Below are 13,998 nucleotides of genomic sequence, written 5' to 3' on the forward strand. Positions count from 1 at the left end.
CTCCCAGGGAGAAACCCAGGATCGAACCTCACTCCCATCGTCCTGATTACGCGCACGCAGAGCAGTAGTACCTGGGAGCTTTAAACCGCTAACGTTTGCCCGAGGGTACCGTAGCGGTCTTGGAAACAATCAAGGGAAAACTCCCCCCAGGATTCGAACCCGCGCCACTGATGTGGACAACGCACTCTGCACCAAGGGGTGGCCATCCAGGCTATGCCCGAATGGTTATATATGTCTCGGGTTACTATTCATAGACTTTGTCAATTATATGTGACACTAATTTTTTTTTTTTTTTTTTTTTTTTTTTTTTTTGTGACACTAATGTTTTAGTTAGAGTATTTGTATGTTTAGTTCTTAGTTTTAGTGTTGACGTGACACTAGTGTATATGGTTATAAAGTTTATTTTTGACAGAATCGAAGAAAACCGAAAGTAAAATAAAAATAATTGGTGTTTTATAGGAAATTTATTTTTAATCTTTATCTTTATTAACCACACAAGCTTTTCCGAGTGACCACCAAGTTACCCAATGAAACATACCACTCGAGTTCAATTCCTGGCTATGCCAAATTGTTCAGAAAAGGAATGTGACTAGAGGGTGCGCATAATGCACACTTCACCCGGTATCATGTCATGCGCTCGAGGACTTAATTAACCGAGATGTTACCTTTTATGAAGGAGCCAACGTACTCGTTCATAATAGAGTTTTCTCATTTACCAAAAAAGAAAATTATCAGCTTTCATTTCTATTCGCTAACTTTATTTTCTTTCATTATTACCCTGGGAACCATGATAAGACACGAATCACATGGACTTAAAACTAATCTTAATCTTAAACAACAAATTCCTACCAAAAATAACCACATAACGACCTTCTTTCTTCTCCCTTTTCTCCAAACAATAATGTTTGTTAACCTCTTCTAAATCCAACAATATCATATCATTATCACATAACCCAAAAAGTTAATATAATAATTCTATTCAATTACTTATTTTATCTTTTACCAAAACAATATCACTTTCAAACACACATGATAGAATCATTTAGCTGTTTTCAATTATAAAAATTTATTGCATTTTCAACGTTTCATTTCTCTCTTACCTTTTAATGGATTCCGATTTTTGGACCGCCCGTCTCGCCGCCTCAAAACGGCAGTTTACGATGCAACACCACCACCATCACCATCAGACCACCTCTGATCTGGGTTCGGTTTGTTTTCATTTATTATTATTCTTTACATATTAAATTAAATAAATAAATAAATCGTCTATGTGATTAAAGAAATGATTTTTTATACTTTTTTTATGAAAGATTGGGACTTTTTAAATATATGACGTGTTTTATGATTTGGGTTGTTTTCCTTTTCTTGAAATGTTATTGTTTTGATGTGCTTTTTGTTTTTTAAAATTGTAAAATAAAATGCTAATAAGAATATGCTAGTAGTTAAAGATGTGATTTTTAATTTCTTTTGATCAAAGATCAGGGCTTTTTTAATATATGATTTGTTTTAGGATCTGGGTTGTTTTTAGATTTTTAAGTAGTTATTGTTTTGATATGCTTTTTGAATTTTTTTTTTGTTACTTTTCAGATCGGGTAAATGTTGAGGACGTCGAGGTGGAAGAAGAAATCCGACCCCATTTTCCATGCCCGTATTGTTATGAGGATTTTGATATCGGGTCTTTATGTTCTCATCTTGAAGATGAACACTCGTGTGAATCTAGAGCCACTGTAATTATCTTCTCCCTCTAGGTTAACTAAGCTCTCGTACTTATTTTAATTAGTTTTTATATGACTATATGTGTTTGGTTGGTCAAAATTGATGTAAAAAGGGTTTTGACTTTCATGCATATAATTAATTGATGATTTGAAGCATGTTGGGTGAAAGTCTTGATTTGATGGCTAGTTTTGGTTAGGCTCAAATTTCCATTTCTTGGCACAATAAGAAATACTACATGATGAATAAGTTACTGTTTTCGGTACGTTTGGTGTTGATCTTTCTAAGATTGATTTATGTTCATAGGAATTTTGGGAATTATTATTATTATTATTATTTTTTTTTTCTTTTTTCTTTTTTTTTTTTTTTTTTGGTGAAAAATGAACAATATATTAATAAAGCGATCAACAAAATGATGATCGAAGAGAATGAGCTTGACAAAACATATAAATGACAAAACACATCAGTGAAGATTGAAGATAACCCACTGCTTGCCTAATCGATGTCTTAGCAACCTTGAGCAAAATCTTCGAATTGACGTCTCAAACATAAGCTTTATGACCATAACTTAACTTGGAAGTAGCAGCTCATAGGAATACTTTTGACTTGATATGACGATGCCGAAGAACTTGTCTAACCGGAATGCGACTTTGAATTGATAGACAATGAAAAAGTTATTGCCGTTTGCACTCACTAGTACGTGTTCATACATTGAGTGTTTCCTAGTTTCATTCAATGATTGGTTGAGTCACTTCCTTAACTTGTATCACATGAATTGCTGTAAATTGGAGATGATGAAAGTTTGTCTTTGCACCAACTTTATTGGCTCGTGACTTAAAACCCACGACCCCGTGTAATCCACGAGGCCACCCTCATGCTTTCTTTTTGAATGCTTCTAGCCCCTCACCTTCGATGCCTTTCATTAGCTCTCCAAACTTTCGAAAATCAGTTTTATTTTGCTCTTTTTTAGAAACATTTTTAGAAACATTGAACTTGGCATTATTTTTTAGAAATTTTACATTATCCCGGTCAACTGTTACCTCTTCTCCATCTATATTTTCATCGATATCATACAACACCGATGCATTAATGATTTCCTCGTTCAAAGCCATCTTCTTTGCTTTAGTTTTATTTAATTTAACGGGGCTTTTCGGGGGTGATGAAGAAGAACCGTTAACATGTTGCTCTTTATCTTTTTGGATATTTTTGCGAGTGAGGGCGCAAGACGCTCTACAATCCCTTTCCCCACAATCGTTTAGTATAATGATTTCAATTAAGGTTGAATCAGTGGGTAGGAGGTTATCATGGGCATTAGTGTTAAATGAGTTGACTGGAATATTGGTGGAAGTTGATGATGTACATTTATGCAATGCTATGGGGTTAGGATTAAAAGGTAATGGGGATTTAGGTGCTGTATTTGGAATATTCAACTTCCCAGTACACTTTAAAACTTCCGAATAGGATAACTCAGAATTAAGTACATCCTTGTCCCCACACATTGAATTACTTGATGGTTCATTGATTATTTTATCTTTGAAAATGTTTAGTTGACCGATGGTTGTTCCACAAACATCACTATAGTAAGTACCTTTTTCTTTTGTTGAACCCAAAGAAGCAACCTTGTTAACCAAATCTCCATCAACCAATGTTTAACTTTCGACTTGGGTAGTTGGGACATCAAGCTGGTCACTATTCGAATTTGAATTTTTCCCCCATCTAGCAACTCACCCTCTTCCAGCTGCTGCACTGATGAGGGATCAGGTTTATCCATATTTTCTAAAGATTTAAAACATGACCTTTTGTACTTGTTGTGATTGAATCATTGTGGGATTTTAACAACTCTTCATCAACAAGGTTATTATCGATAGTGGGAATTCCAATGTATTCTTCCACCTACACTTGACAAGAATTAAAATTTGACAATTTGGTATCGACATACCTGGCAATACGTTTAGGTTCTATGACCTCCACAAACACGAATAGGGATTCGGTTTGATGAAACTCATGCTCTCTGGAAGCTATAAAGATAACGTCCCCGATGGTTTTAGCCACAATCATAATGTTATCCCTACATGCTCGATCGAATGGGATGCCTTTTAACTCTAGCCAAACAAACCTTGAAAATTTACCCTTTCTCTCTTCCATGGGTTGAACCTTTAGAAATTCTTCATCATCCAGGGTTGTACCAGAGTTGATATCCAGGAAGCTGTCTAAATCCTTATAATGGACAATGACGCCATATGTACCCTACAAAGAAATCGAAGTTACCAGGACCTCTCGTTTTCTCATCCATAACATTAGCTTCTCTTTTTTGATGGGTATCTTATCAATGATCATAACTGATAAGGTTTGGTTGGGAAAGATATCGTTGTAATCGTGTAGCCGAACTTCTTGTTTTTTGATTGGAATATCATGTTCGAATGTTTGTTGTTTTGCACTTCTAACTTCGAGCTCTGTTTTGGCAAAATCGACAACAATTTTTCTACCTTGTAAAATGGTGTCGTTCATCCTAAATATTGCTGCAGCAGCTTGCTCACGGTTCTCAAATTTTACAAAAGCAAAATTTCGAGTTTGTATCCATGAAATATCTTGGATGGTGCCGTACTGGTTAAACGATTTGTTTATGATTGAATGGGAAATGGAATTAGGTAATTGGCCGATATAGATGGTTTTGATGTTGAATTTGGGGGTGAAAGGTTGTTGATGAATTGGAATTGGGTTAGGGTAGCTTGGCCGATTTGTTTATAATGTTGGGGTAAACAAAGTTGGGCATATCAAAAGATAGTTATATTTTCTTGTAGTTGCATTCAGTGTTTTTAGTGCAATTGAATATTGATGAAGGATTGGATTAGCCTTATATGACACTTTACTTTGCAAAAGTAGAGGAGGGAATTTTTTTTTTGTCGATTATTTAGCTAAAGTTGCTAATTATAATATTTTTGAATCTTCCATGGTTGATCTAGAAACAGATTCTTCCACCTCTTCATCAAATTACGTTCTTCTAGAGTATAAAATATATAAATATCGTCATATGTGGCCTTTTGACATAACTAATGATGCGTATACCCGCATGCTTCATATGCATACATCACACGTGACCACGCGCCACCAGGAGGGCACACGCATGATGATGTTAGGTGTTACTAACATGTGCGCTACTGAAGACTGGCATTACCGACACTATGCTTATTGATGTATGTAGGCTTCTTTAATTGGCCAGTTGTTTCTTGGTGGTTAACTTAGGGTTTGGCCAACCCTAATTTAAATGGGCCAGTTTAGGGTTTACATAGAATAGGGTTATGCTTAATCATTGTCTATAAATACTCCCTCATATGTACTTGTAATGCATCACCTCCAAAATTAATAATATACTCTCTAGTTCCAAAGTGGATGTAGGTTTCACATCGAAACTGAACCACTATAATTCTCGTGTTGTTCTTTTATTCTTGTGTTTATATTCGGCTATCGTGTGTTAGGGTTATACTCTGATCAGGCAGGTCTAGCCTTAACAACTGGTATCAGAGCTCAGGTTCTAACCCTAGCCGACATCTCAGATCAGACTGCTGCTACTGTACGTTACAGATCAGATCAGATCTGCTGTTTTTTTCAGAACAGCTGTTACAGATCTGCTGTTACAGATTGCTGCTGTTTTTTTCCCAGAACATATCTGCTACTATTAAGGTGCAGCCGTCACCTAGGTCTGCTGCAGATTGCAAGTTCTCAACCCTAGCCACCACTAAACAACTGTTGTTGCTGCTGTTACGATTAAAATAACAGCCACTCAGCTGATCAAAGCTGCTACCGATTGCAGGTTCATCATAGCTGCTGCTATTCCTCAGATCTAAGATAGTTCAATGGCAGAAGAAGGAAGGATTAAAATTGATAAGTTTGATGGGCAAGATTTTGGGTGGTGGAAGATGCAGGTTAAAGATTTGCTATGTCAGAAGGATCTGATCGATGCCTTGAATGAGAATAAACCAGAAAGATTGAAAGACGACGAATGGAAGACGCTTGACAGGAAAACCCTAGCTGTTGTCAGGCTTACGTTGACAAAAAGTGTTGCCTTTAATATTGTGAATGAAACCACGACACATGGTTTGATGAAGACCTTATCAAATATGTATGAGAAGCCGTCTGCTTCTAACAAGGTGTTTTTGATCAGACAGACAGTTGGTAAACACCAGGTTGAAAGAAGGTGCTTCGGTAACAAACCATATCAATAACTTCAACAATATTATCTCTCGGTTATTGTCTGTTATCAAGTTTGATGACGAAGTTAAAGCTCTTTTGTTATTATCCTCGTTACCTGAAAGCTGGTCAGGATCAGTCACAGCTATCAGTGGATCCACAGAGTCCTCAAAGCTCAAGTTTGAGGGCATTCGTGATTTTATTCTTGGTGAGGACATAAGGAGGAAGAGCTCAGGAGAACCATTAGGAACCTTGCTGAGCACAGAAGAGAGGGGTAGGAGAAAAGGCAGAAGTAACACCATCAGGGGCAGGTCAAAGTCAAGAAGAAGGAGTGTGTCGAGAACAAGGAATGATATTAAATGTTGGAATTGTCAGGAGACTGGGCACTTCCGAAACCAGTGCACTAAGCCAGTAACATCATCAAAGCCAAGGGAAGTTAATGTTGCAGCTGCAACAGATGATTATGATAACGTCCTTGTTTGCTGCATTGAGAATACAACTGATGCTTGGGTTATGGATTCAGGAGCATCGTTTCATGCTACTCCAAGTTCACACTTGATGAAGAATCTACGGACAGGTAATCTTGGTAAAGTTCGTTTGGCTAATGATCATTGTCTTGATATTACAGGGATTGGAGATTTAGAGCTGAAGACCTCTTTGGGCACTAATTGGACCTTGGAAAATGTTCGAGTTATTCCTGGCCTAAAGAAGAAACTAATCTCTGTTGGAAAGCTTGATGATCAAGGATACAGTGTGCTATTTGGTGAAGGTCAGTAGAAAGTAATAAAGGGGAACTTAGTAATAGGCAAGGGTAAGAAGAGAGGCACTCTTTATATGGCAGAAGTTCCAACTAATGAAGTAAATGCAGTTTTCAATGATCGAAGCTTAACCAGTCAGTGGCACCAACGTTTAGGTCACATGAGTGACAAAGGAATGAAAATGCTAGTGTCTAATGGTAAAATTCCTGGTCTAAAGAGAGTTGTATCAGACTTTTGCTAGTCATGTGTTCTAGGAAAGAAGAAGAAGGTCACCTTTGCGAAAGCAGGCAGAACTTTAAAGGCTCAGAAGTTGGAGCTAGTACACACGGATGTGTTCGGGCCTACTCCTGTTTCTTCATTGGGAGGAGCACGCTATTATGTTACTTTCATCGATGATTCAACACGCAAGGTATGGGTTTACTTTCTTAATAATAAATCTGATGTATTTGAAGCTTTTAAGAAACGGAAATCTGCTGTTGAATTATCTTCTGATTTGAAGGTAAAATGCTTGAAGTCGGATAATGGAGGAGAATACATCAGCACCGAATTCGTTAACTATTGTGCTGATCATGGCATTCGGATGATCAAGACGGTTTCAGGTACTCCACAACAAAACGGAGTTGTAGAAAGAATGAATCGTACTTTAAATGAGAGAGCACGTAGCATGAGACTTAATTGTGGGCTACCAAAGACTCTATGGGCTGATGCAGTAAGCACTGCCGCTTATTTGATCAACCGTTCTCCATCAGCTCCGCTTGATTTCAAAATACCCTAAGAAGAATGGAGAGGTAAAGCAATCAGTTATGAGCATCTAAAAATCTTTGGGTGCAGTGCATATGATATTAATAAAGATGGTGACAAACTTGATCCAAAAGCAAAGAAGTACGTGTTCATTGGTTATGGAGGAAGTGACATGGGTTACAGGTTATGGGATAACAAGGGAAAACATGTTATCAGAAGTAAACATGCCACCTTCAATGAAGCTGAATTGTACAAGGATTTCAACTCAACACCAAAAGAAAAAGAATCAGTTGAATTTGAGGTTGACACAGAGACAACAGGAGAGGATGAAAGGGAAACTCCAGAGTATGAAACTGAAGTTCCAGTGGGAGTTCCTAACAGTGAAAGCTCGGATTCTGATCACGAGCAGACTTCTGATAGTGGGAGCTCAGATTATGATAATGAGCAGCCCCCACAGCCCCCACCACAACCTGACCAATCCAATTGGGTCAGGAGATCTACACGAGTCACAAGACAGCCATAGAGGTTTAGTCCAACAGTTAACTATCTTCTTTTGACAGAAAATGGGGAACCAGAAAGTTATTCTGAGGCAATGAAGGTGAAAGATTCGTTCCAGTGGGAGCAGGCTATGAAAAGCGAGATGGAATCTTTATTGAAAAATCAAACTTGGAAGTTGACCAAGTTACCACCAGGAAAAAGGGTCTTACAGAATAAATGGGTTTTCAGAGTCAAAGATGAAGCGGATAGTTCTAAACGATACAAAGCAAGATTAGTTGTCAAAGGATTTCAACAAAAGAAAGGAGTCGACTATGCTGAAATCTTTTCTCCAGTAGTGAAGATGACGACTATCAGATTAGTTCTAAGAATGGTGGCAACCGAGAAGTTACACTTAGAACAGTTGGATGTTAAAACAGCCTTTCTGCATGGCGACATTGAAGAAGACATTTATATGTCTCAACCAGAGGGGTTTTGTGTCAAAGGAAAGGAGAATCTTGTGTGTAATCTAAAGAGAAGCTTCTATGGTTTGAAACAAGCTCCCAGACAGTGGTACTTGAAATTTGATAATTTCATGGAGAAGACGGGATTCGTGAGAAGTTCTACAGATCATTGCTGTTATTTGAAGAAGTTCAAGAGCTCCTATATTATATTGCTTCTTTATGTCGATGATATGTTAATTACAGGTTCTGATATGGTTGAAATACGCAATTTGAAGAAGCAATTATCTAGAGAATTTGAAATGAAGGATCTCGGGCCAGCTAAGCAGATTCTCGGTATGAGTATATGCAGGAATAAAGATGGGTCAGTTTCTTTATCTCAAGAAAAGTATATTCGCAAGGTTCTTGAAAAGTTCAGAATGAATGGTGAGTCTACAAAGCCAAGAAACACACCATTGGTAATTTCATGGAGAAGACGGGATTCGTGAGAAGTTCTACAGATCATTGCTGTTATTTGAAGAAGTTCAAGAGCTCCTATATTATATTGCTTCTTTATGTCGATGATATGTTAATTGCAGGTTCTGATATGGTTGAAATACGCAATTTGAAGAAGCAATTATCTAGAGAATTTGAAATGAAGGATCTCGGGCCAGCTAAGCAGATTCTCGGTATGAGTATATGCAGGAATAAAGATGGGTCAGTTTCTTTATCTCAAGAAAAGTATATTCGCAAGGTTCTTGAAAAGTTCAGAATGAATGGTGAGTCTACAAAGCCAAGAAACACACCATTGGGAAGTCATCTAAAGCTTTCTAAACATCAGTCTCCTAATACTGAAGTAGAAAAAGCAGAAATAGCTAAGGTTCCTTATGCATCCGCCGTGGGTAGTCTAATGTACGCTATGGTGTGTACAAGACCTGATATATTACATGCAGTTGGGATGGTTAGTCGCTTTATGTCAGCTCCGGGGAAAGAACATTGGGAAGCAGTGAAGTGGATACTGCGGTATTTAAAGGGTACTTCCAAAGTGGGTAGTCTAATGTACGCTATGGTGTGTACAAGACCTGATATATTACATGCAGTTGGGATGGTTAGTCGCTTTATGTCAGCTCCGGGGAAAAAACATTGGGAAGCAGTGAAGTGGATACTGCGGTATTTAAAGGGTACTTCCAAAGTTGGGTTATGTTTCAAGGGCAGGGGTACTACTCTCAGGGGTTATTCTGATGCAGATCTGGGTAGATGCAATAATACCTTCAAGAGCACCACTGAGTATGTATTCACTATAGGAGGAACGACAGTGAGTTGGATGTCTAGGCTTCAAAAGAGCGCGACTCTATCTACTACTGAAGCAGAATACATGGCTTTGACTGAAGCCAGTAAAGAACTAGTATGGTTGAAGACATTCATGAAAGAACTGGGTAGCAAACAGATAGAATTTGTCTTATATTGTAATAATGAGAGCGCAATCAAGTTAGCAAAGAATCCAGTCTATCATGCTAAGACGAAGCACATTGGCATGAAGTATCACTTTATCAGAGAACGGATAAGCAATGGAACATTTAATCTGGAGAGCATTCCAGGTTCAAAGAATCCAGCAGATATGTTCACCAAACCAGTAACGCTTTATAAGTTGAAGCTGTGCATAGCTTCAACTGGCCTTCAGGAACATTGAAGAGAAGGCAGGAACTAGAGAGATAAGAGATGAGCTGAGTCTTGCATTGCAGAAGTACAAGATTGCAGATCGATTGTATTCGAAGCCTCCAAGTGGGAGATTGTTAATGTATGTAGGCTTCTTTAATTGGCCAGTTGTTTCTTAGGGGTTAAGTTAGGGTTTGGCCAACCCTAATTTAAATGGGCCAGTTTAGGGTTTACATAGAATAGGGTTATGCTTAATCCGTGTCTATAAATACTCCCTCATATGTACTTGTAATGTATCACCTCCAAAATTAATAATATACTCTCTAGTTCCAAAGTGGATGTAGGTTTCACATCGAAACTGAACCACTATAATTCTCGCGTTGTTCTTTTATTCTTGTGTTTATATTCGGCTATCGTGTGTTAGGGTTATACTCTGATCAGGCAGGTCTAGCCTTAACAATGCTTACAAGGCCAGAAAAGATGAACCAAGGACTATAACCTACAATTTACAGGACGAGAACAAACCAACAAAAGACACCACATGTGGTTGGCACGGGCTGTGGCAGACAACGCGGTGACCACTTACACTTTTTCATCTTTACAGACCAGATAGTACGACTTGGAAAGAACATGTTCCCTTTGTCTTTTTATGTGGCACTAAGGGACAAAGATTCTTTGACTATAAATAGGGCATCAAACCTTCATTCAAACACACAATCTCACGTGTTCTACACAAATACATCTACATTCGTGCATCCCAAAATACTCTTAATACATCACGAAATCATCATATCATCAACTACTGATTAACCCGCACTACTGATATCTTAATAGCATCTTGAACTCTACTTAACGGTCACACGTAACGTTCTATGAAAATAAACACTAACACCTCCCTTTGAGCCATCAATGCCGGATAGCCCGATGATGGTGGGTCGACGTTTAACCACCTCTGCTGAGATCATCATCTCACATCGGGGTTATTCATCGTGTACCGGAGAGTTAAACTCGAAAGAACCTTATATCCCTCTCTTTGTTGACAAGTATTCTTTGTTGACAAGTATAGACTGAACCCTTTTGATCAAATCTATGCTTGATCAATAACTAATCTTTGATAGAGGTCATGTAAAGTGCCCTTCATATGGTTTGGGAATTGGGAAGTTAGGCAATGTTTAAGCTGATTTTGAATGCTTTAACAAAAGATTGCAAAGCATATTCAACATCATAGTGAGCACTACAAATAGAATGATATTATTGTTACTTTTGTCTAAAATTTGCATATCATATTGAAATTTGGGCATTTTGTTTACATTATCTTAGTAAGTATATATTTCTATCTTGATTTTGTTTACAATTTGTTCTTCTCTAAAACAATAAGACTTGGACCTAGAATGAGACTTTAATTTTTCAGGCTTATGAATAAAACTCCTTTTGTATACAACTCCCAATTCGTTTTGATACATATGAACTGCCTGCCCAAGATAGACTTAGGTACTTTGGGACGACGTTAATGGCATATTACATGCGTACAAAAGTAAGATCAAAACAGAGTTGCTAATGAGGGCTATATTAGGCATTTATCAATTAGTTAATTTGAAAGTGCACGCAGGTCTTGTAAGCTTTTCAAATTTCAGGTCTTTATAAGCTTCTAAAAGGTCCTTTATTCATTTTCTTGCTCTTAGAGTAATCGCTTGTCTTATGTGATACTTGGATGGAAAAATCGTTTATTTATTAAAACCATAGTTTGAATTATCCCTTGTTAAAAAAGAATCTTGAAGTAAGCAACATTTGAAAATATTTATTGCTGAAGCGTTTGACGTTGGCTAGTTTGTCAAATGTATAAAACACCTTTTATTAAGACAAAAGGCGGCTAAAACACCACTGATAGTTTCTAAGGGTGGCAGTAGGAAATAATGTAAAATAGCAAATTTATTGCATATGTTCTGGAGAATAATTTTATATTTGCATCCTACATGAATCTCACTACATCAATTTTTCTTTGCAGGTCTGTCCAGTTTGCTCAGTTAAAGTGACAAGCGATATGTTAAGCCATATCACTCTACAGCATGGACACGTATTCAAAATATCCTTTTAATACTTAAATTCATTTTTATATAACAGTTAGCTTCATGACTTGTACCTCGTGCTTTAAAAGCTTACCTTTTTAATCACATGTGGTTGATATAACTCTTGAAGTACTCGGTCAATCTCGGTCAAACTGGGTCAAAACTCGGGATTACTCGGTCAAAACTCGGTCAAACTCTGGATTACTTGGTCAAACTCAGCCAAAACTCATGATTGTCGGAAAACCGGTCAAAATGGCTTAAAACTCGGTCAAAATCGCTCAAAGTCAAACTGGGTCAACATCCGAGTACTTCCTCAAAATTCGCGACCGAGTACTCCGAGTAGCGATGTTTTCAAACATGGTCACACTAATAAATTTTCTATTGATGATAATCATGTTTTTGTATATTAGCATTACACTATTGGTCAACTTGTAATCCATTAACCTAACAAACAAGGCTAGATTCGAGTTTGTTCAATTTTCAAGCTAATCAAATCCCGAACGACTCTAATATTAAGGATATATCTTCTATTATCCTATCAATTTTTCCTTAACATAAAAAATACATGCAGCGACGTCGTAGATTACGAAGAGTAGCGGTTCCAAACAGTCGGGCACTTTCTCTTTTGGGCCGGGACCTTCGAGAGGCTCATTTGCAGGTGCTTCTTGGCGGCAGTAGTTATCGGTCAACATCGAATATCGCCACGTCATCATCATCATCATCATCATCATCATCAACAAGTGCCGCGGCTTCTGACCCGTTCCTTTCTTCTTTGGTTCTTAACTTTCCTGGTTCTGAAGCTGAAGAAATATCGAAATCAATAGTGTCGAGTGTCACGGATAATTCTGTTAAGAGTCCATCTCCGCAACATATATGGAAATCAAGGTAATATTTCGCCCAAGTATGTTTATGTTTCATTCTTAATAGCTTGTGAGTTCGAGTCTCGTTGTGGACAAAAAGGGTGTGTGTTTGCCGTTTTGTGTTCTAAAAAAAGATAAAATAAAAAAATGGGTAACTTATTGCAAGAGGTGTGCAAGTGTGCTCTGGTTGACTTGTAAATACTAATATTTTTAAATGGTTATGATGTTGTATATGATCCACTAAAGCTATGTTTTTGTAATCAATTGTCTTATTTTATATAGGATAGTGATATAAAATCGGCAAATCCAGTGCACTTGTGCATAAAATATTTGTAATGTACAAGTTTTTAATGAACATATGAGGTGGATTAACAATTTGAGTCGTTGATATATCAACGCCCAATGTGTTAAAATAAGTTAATTATTTTGAGCTTTTGACTTATTATAAAGAAAACATTAATTATACTCACCTTCGTCTATTCATACATTAGATATGACCGTTAAAAAATTTACATGATTCACAAGTAAAAAATGGGTTGAAAATGCCACTTGTATTTTATTACTCTAACCACATGTTTCTTTTGCAGTTTTGATTCTTTATTGAGTTCTGAAGAACTAGAAAGAAGAATGAGACAAGCGACTGGACGAGCTATTTTTCTGCAAAATCTGCTGATGTCGACGTTTTGAACTGACTAAAACTGACATTGAGAGCGAGAAACGAGCAAGGTAATATGCAAAGTATAATGTTACATTGTTTGAGTAAGCATTTTAGAAATTTGTTCTCGAGTCTTGTTCTCCCAAAACCGTGTTGTTGTATGAGCAATGTTCGATTTATGTTAATGAAATCAGTAATATATATATTTCTGACTCCTTATATGTTGTGTTACAGCATATGTATCGAAATATCAGTTTTTTAAAATCATTAAATGGTTTTTTTACCGACGGTTATAAAATATGGTTGGGTTAACGAAATGGCTATTGTGGTTCTTTCTTTAGCATGTAACCAAATACTCTTAGATGCCTCCCAACGGTTCGATCTTCACCACCGCCCAGCCCACCGCCCTTGTGGGCGCCGATGGCACGGCACCGCCCAGGCCTTTGT

The 13,998-nt window shown here is 37.3% G+C and overlaps 1 protein-coding gene across 2 annotated transcripts; it reads left to right on the forward strand.

Annotated features, from left to right (window-relative positions):
- The first annotated feature begins 1,011 nt into the window (after positions 1–1,011).
- LOC139874259 (protein DEHYDRATION-INDUCED 19 homolog 4-like) lies at positions 1,012–13,780 on the forward strand. Of its 2 annotated transcripts, none has more exons than XM_071861714.1 (5): positions 1,012–1,203; positions 1,588–1,727; positions 11,976–12,053; positions 12,602–12,921; positions 13,484–13,780. In XM_071861714.1, the coding sequence occupies exons 1-5, from the start codon at positions 1,107–1,109 to the stop codon at positions 13,581–13,583; spliced, it is 735 nt and encodes a 244-aa protein (XP_071717815.1). In that variant the 5' UTR covers positions 1,012–1,106; the 3' UTR covers positions 13,584–13,780. The 2 variants fall into 2 exon arrangements, with proteins under 2 accessions (XP_071717815.1, XP_071717816.1); XM_071861715.1 differs by having other exon boundaries at positions 11,976–12,044; positions 12,608–12,921.
- The last annotated feature ends 218 nt before the right edge of the window (positions 13,781–13,998 follow it).

This window comes from Rutidosis leptorrhynchoides, chromosome 11 (genome assembly GCF_046630445.1).
Source record: "Rutidosis leptorrhynchoides isolate AG116_Rl617_1_P2 chromosome 11, CSIRO_AGI_Rlap_v1, whole genome shotgun sequence".
NCBI classification, from domain to species: Eukaryota; Viridiplantae; Streptophyta; class Magnoliopsida; order Asterales; family Asteraceae; genus Rutidosis; species Rutidosis leptorrhynchoides.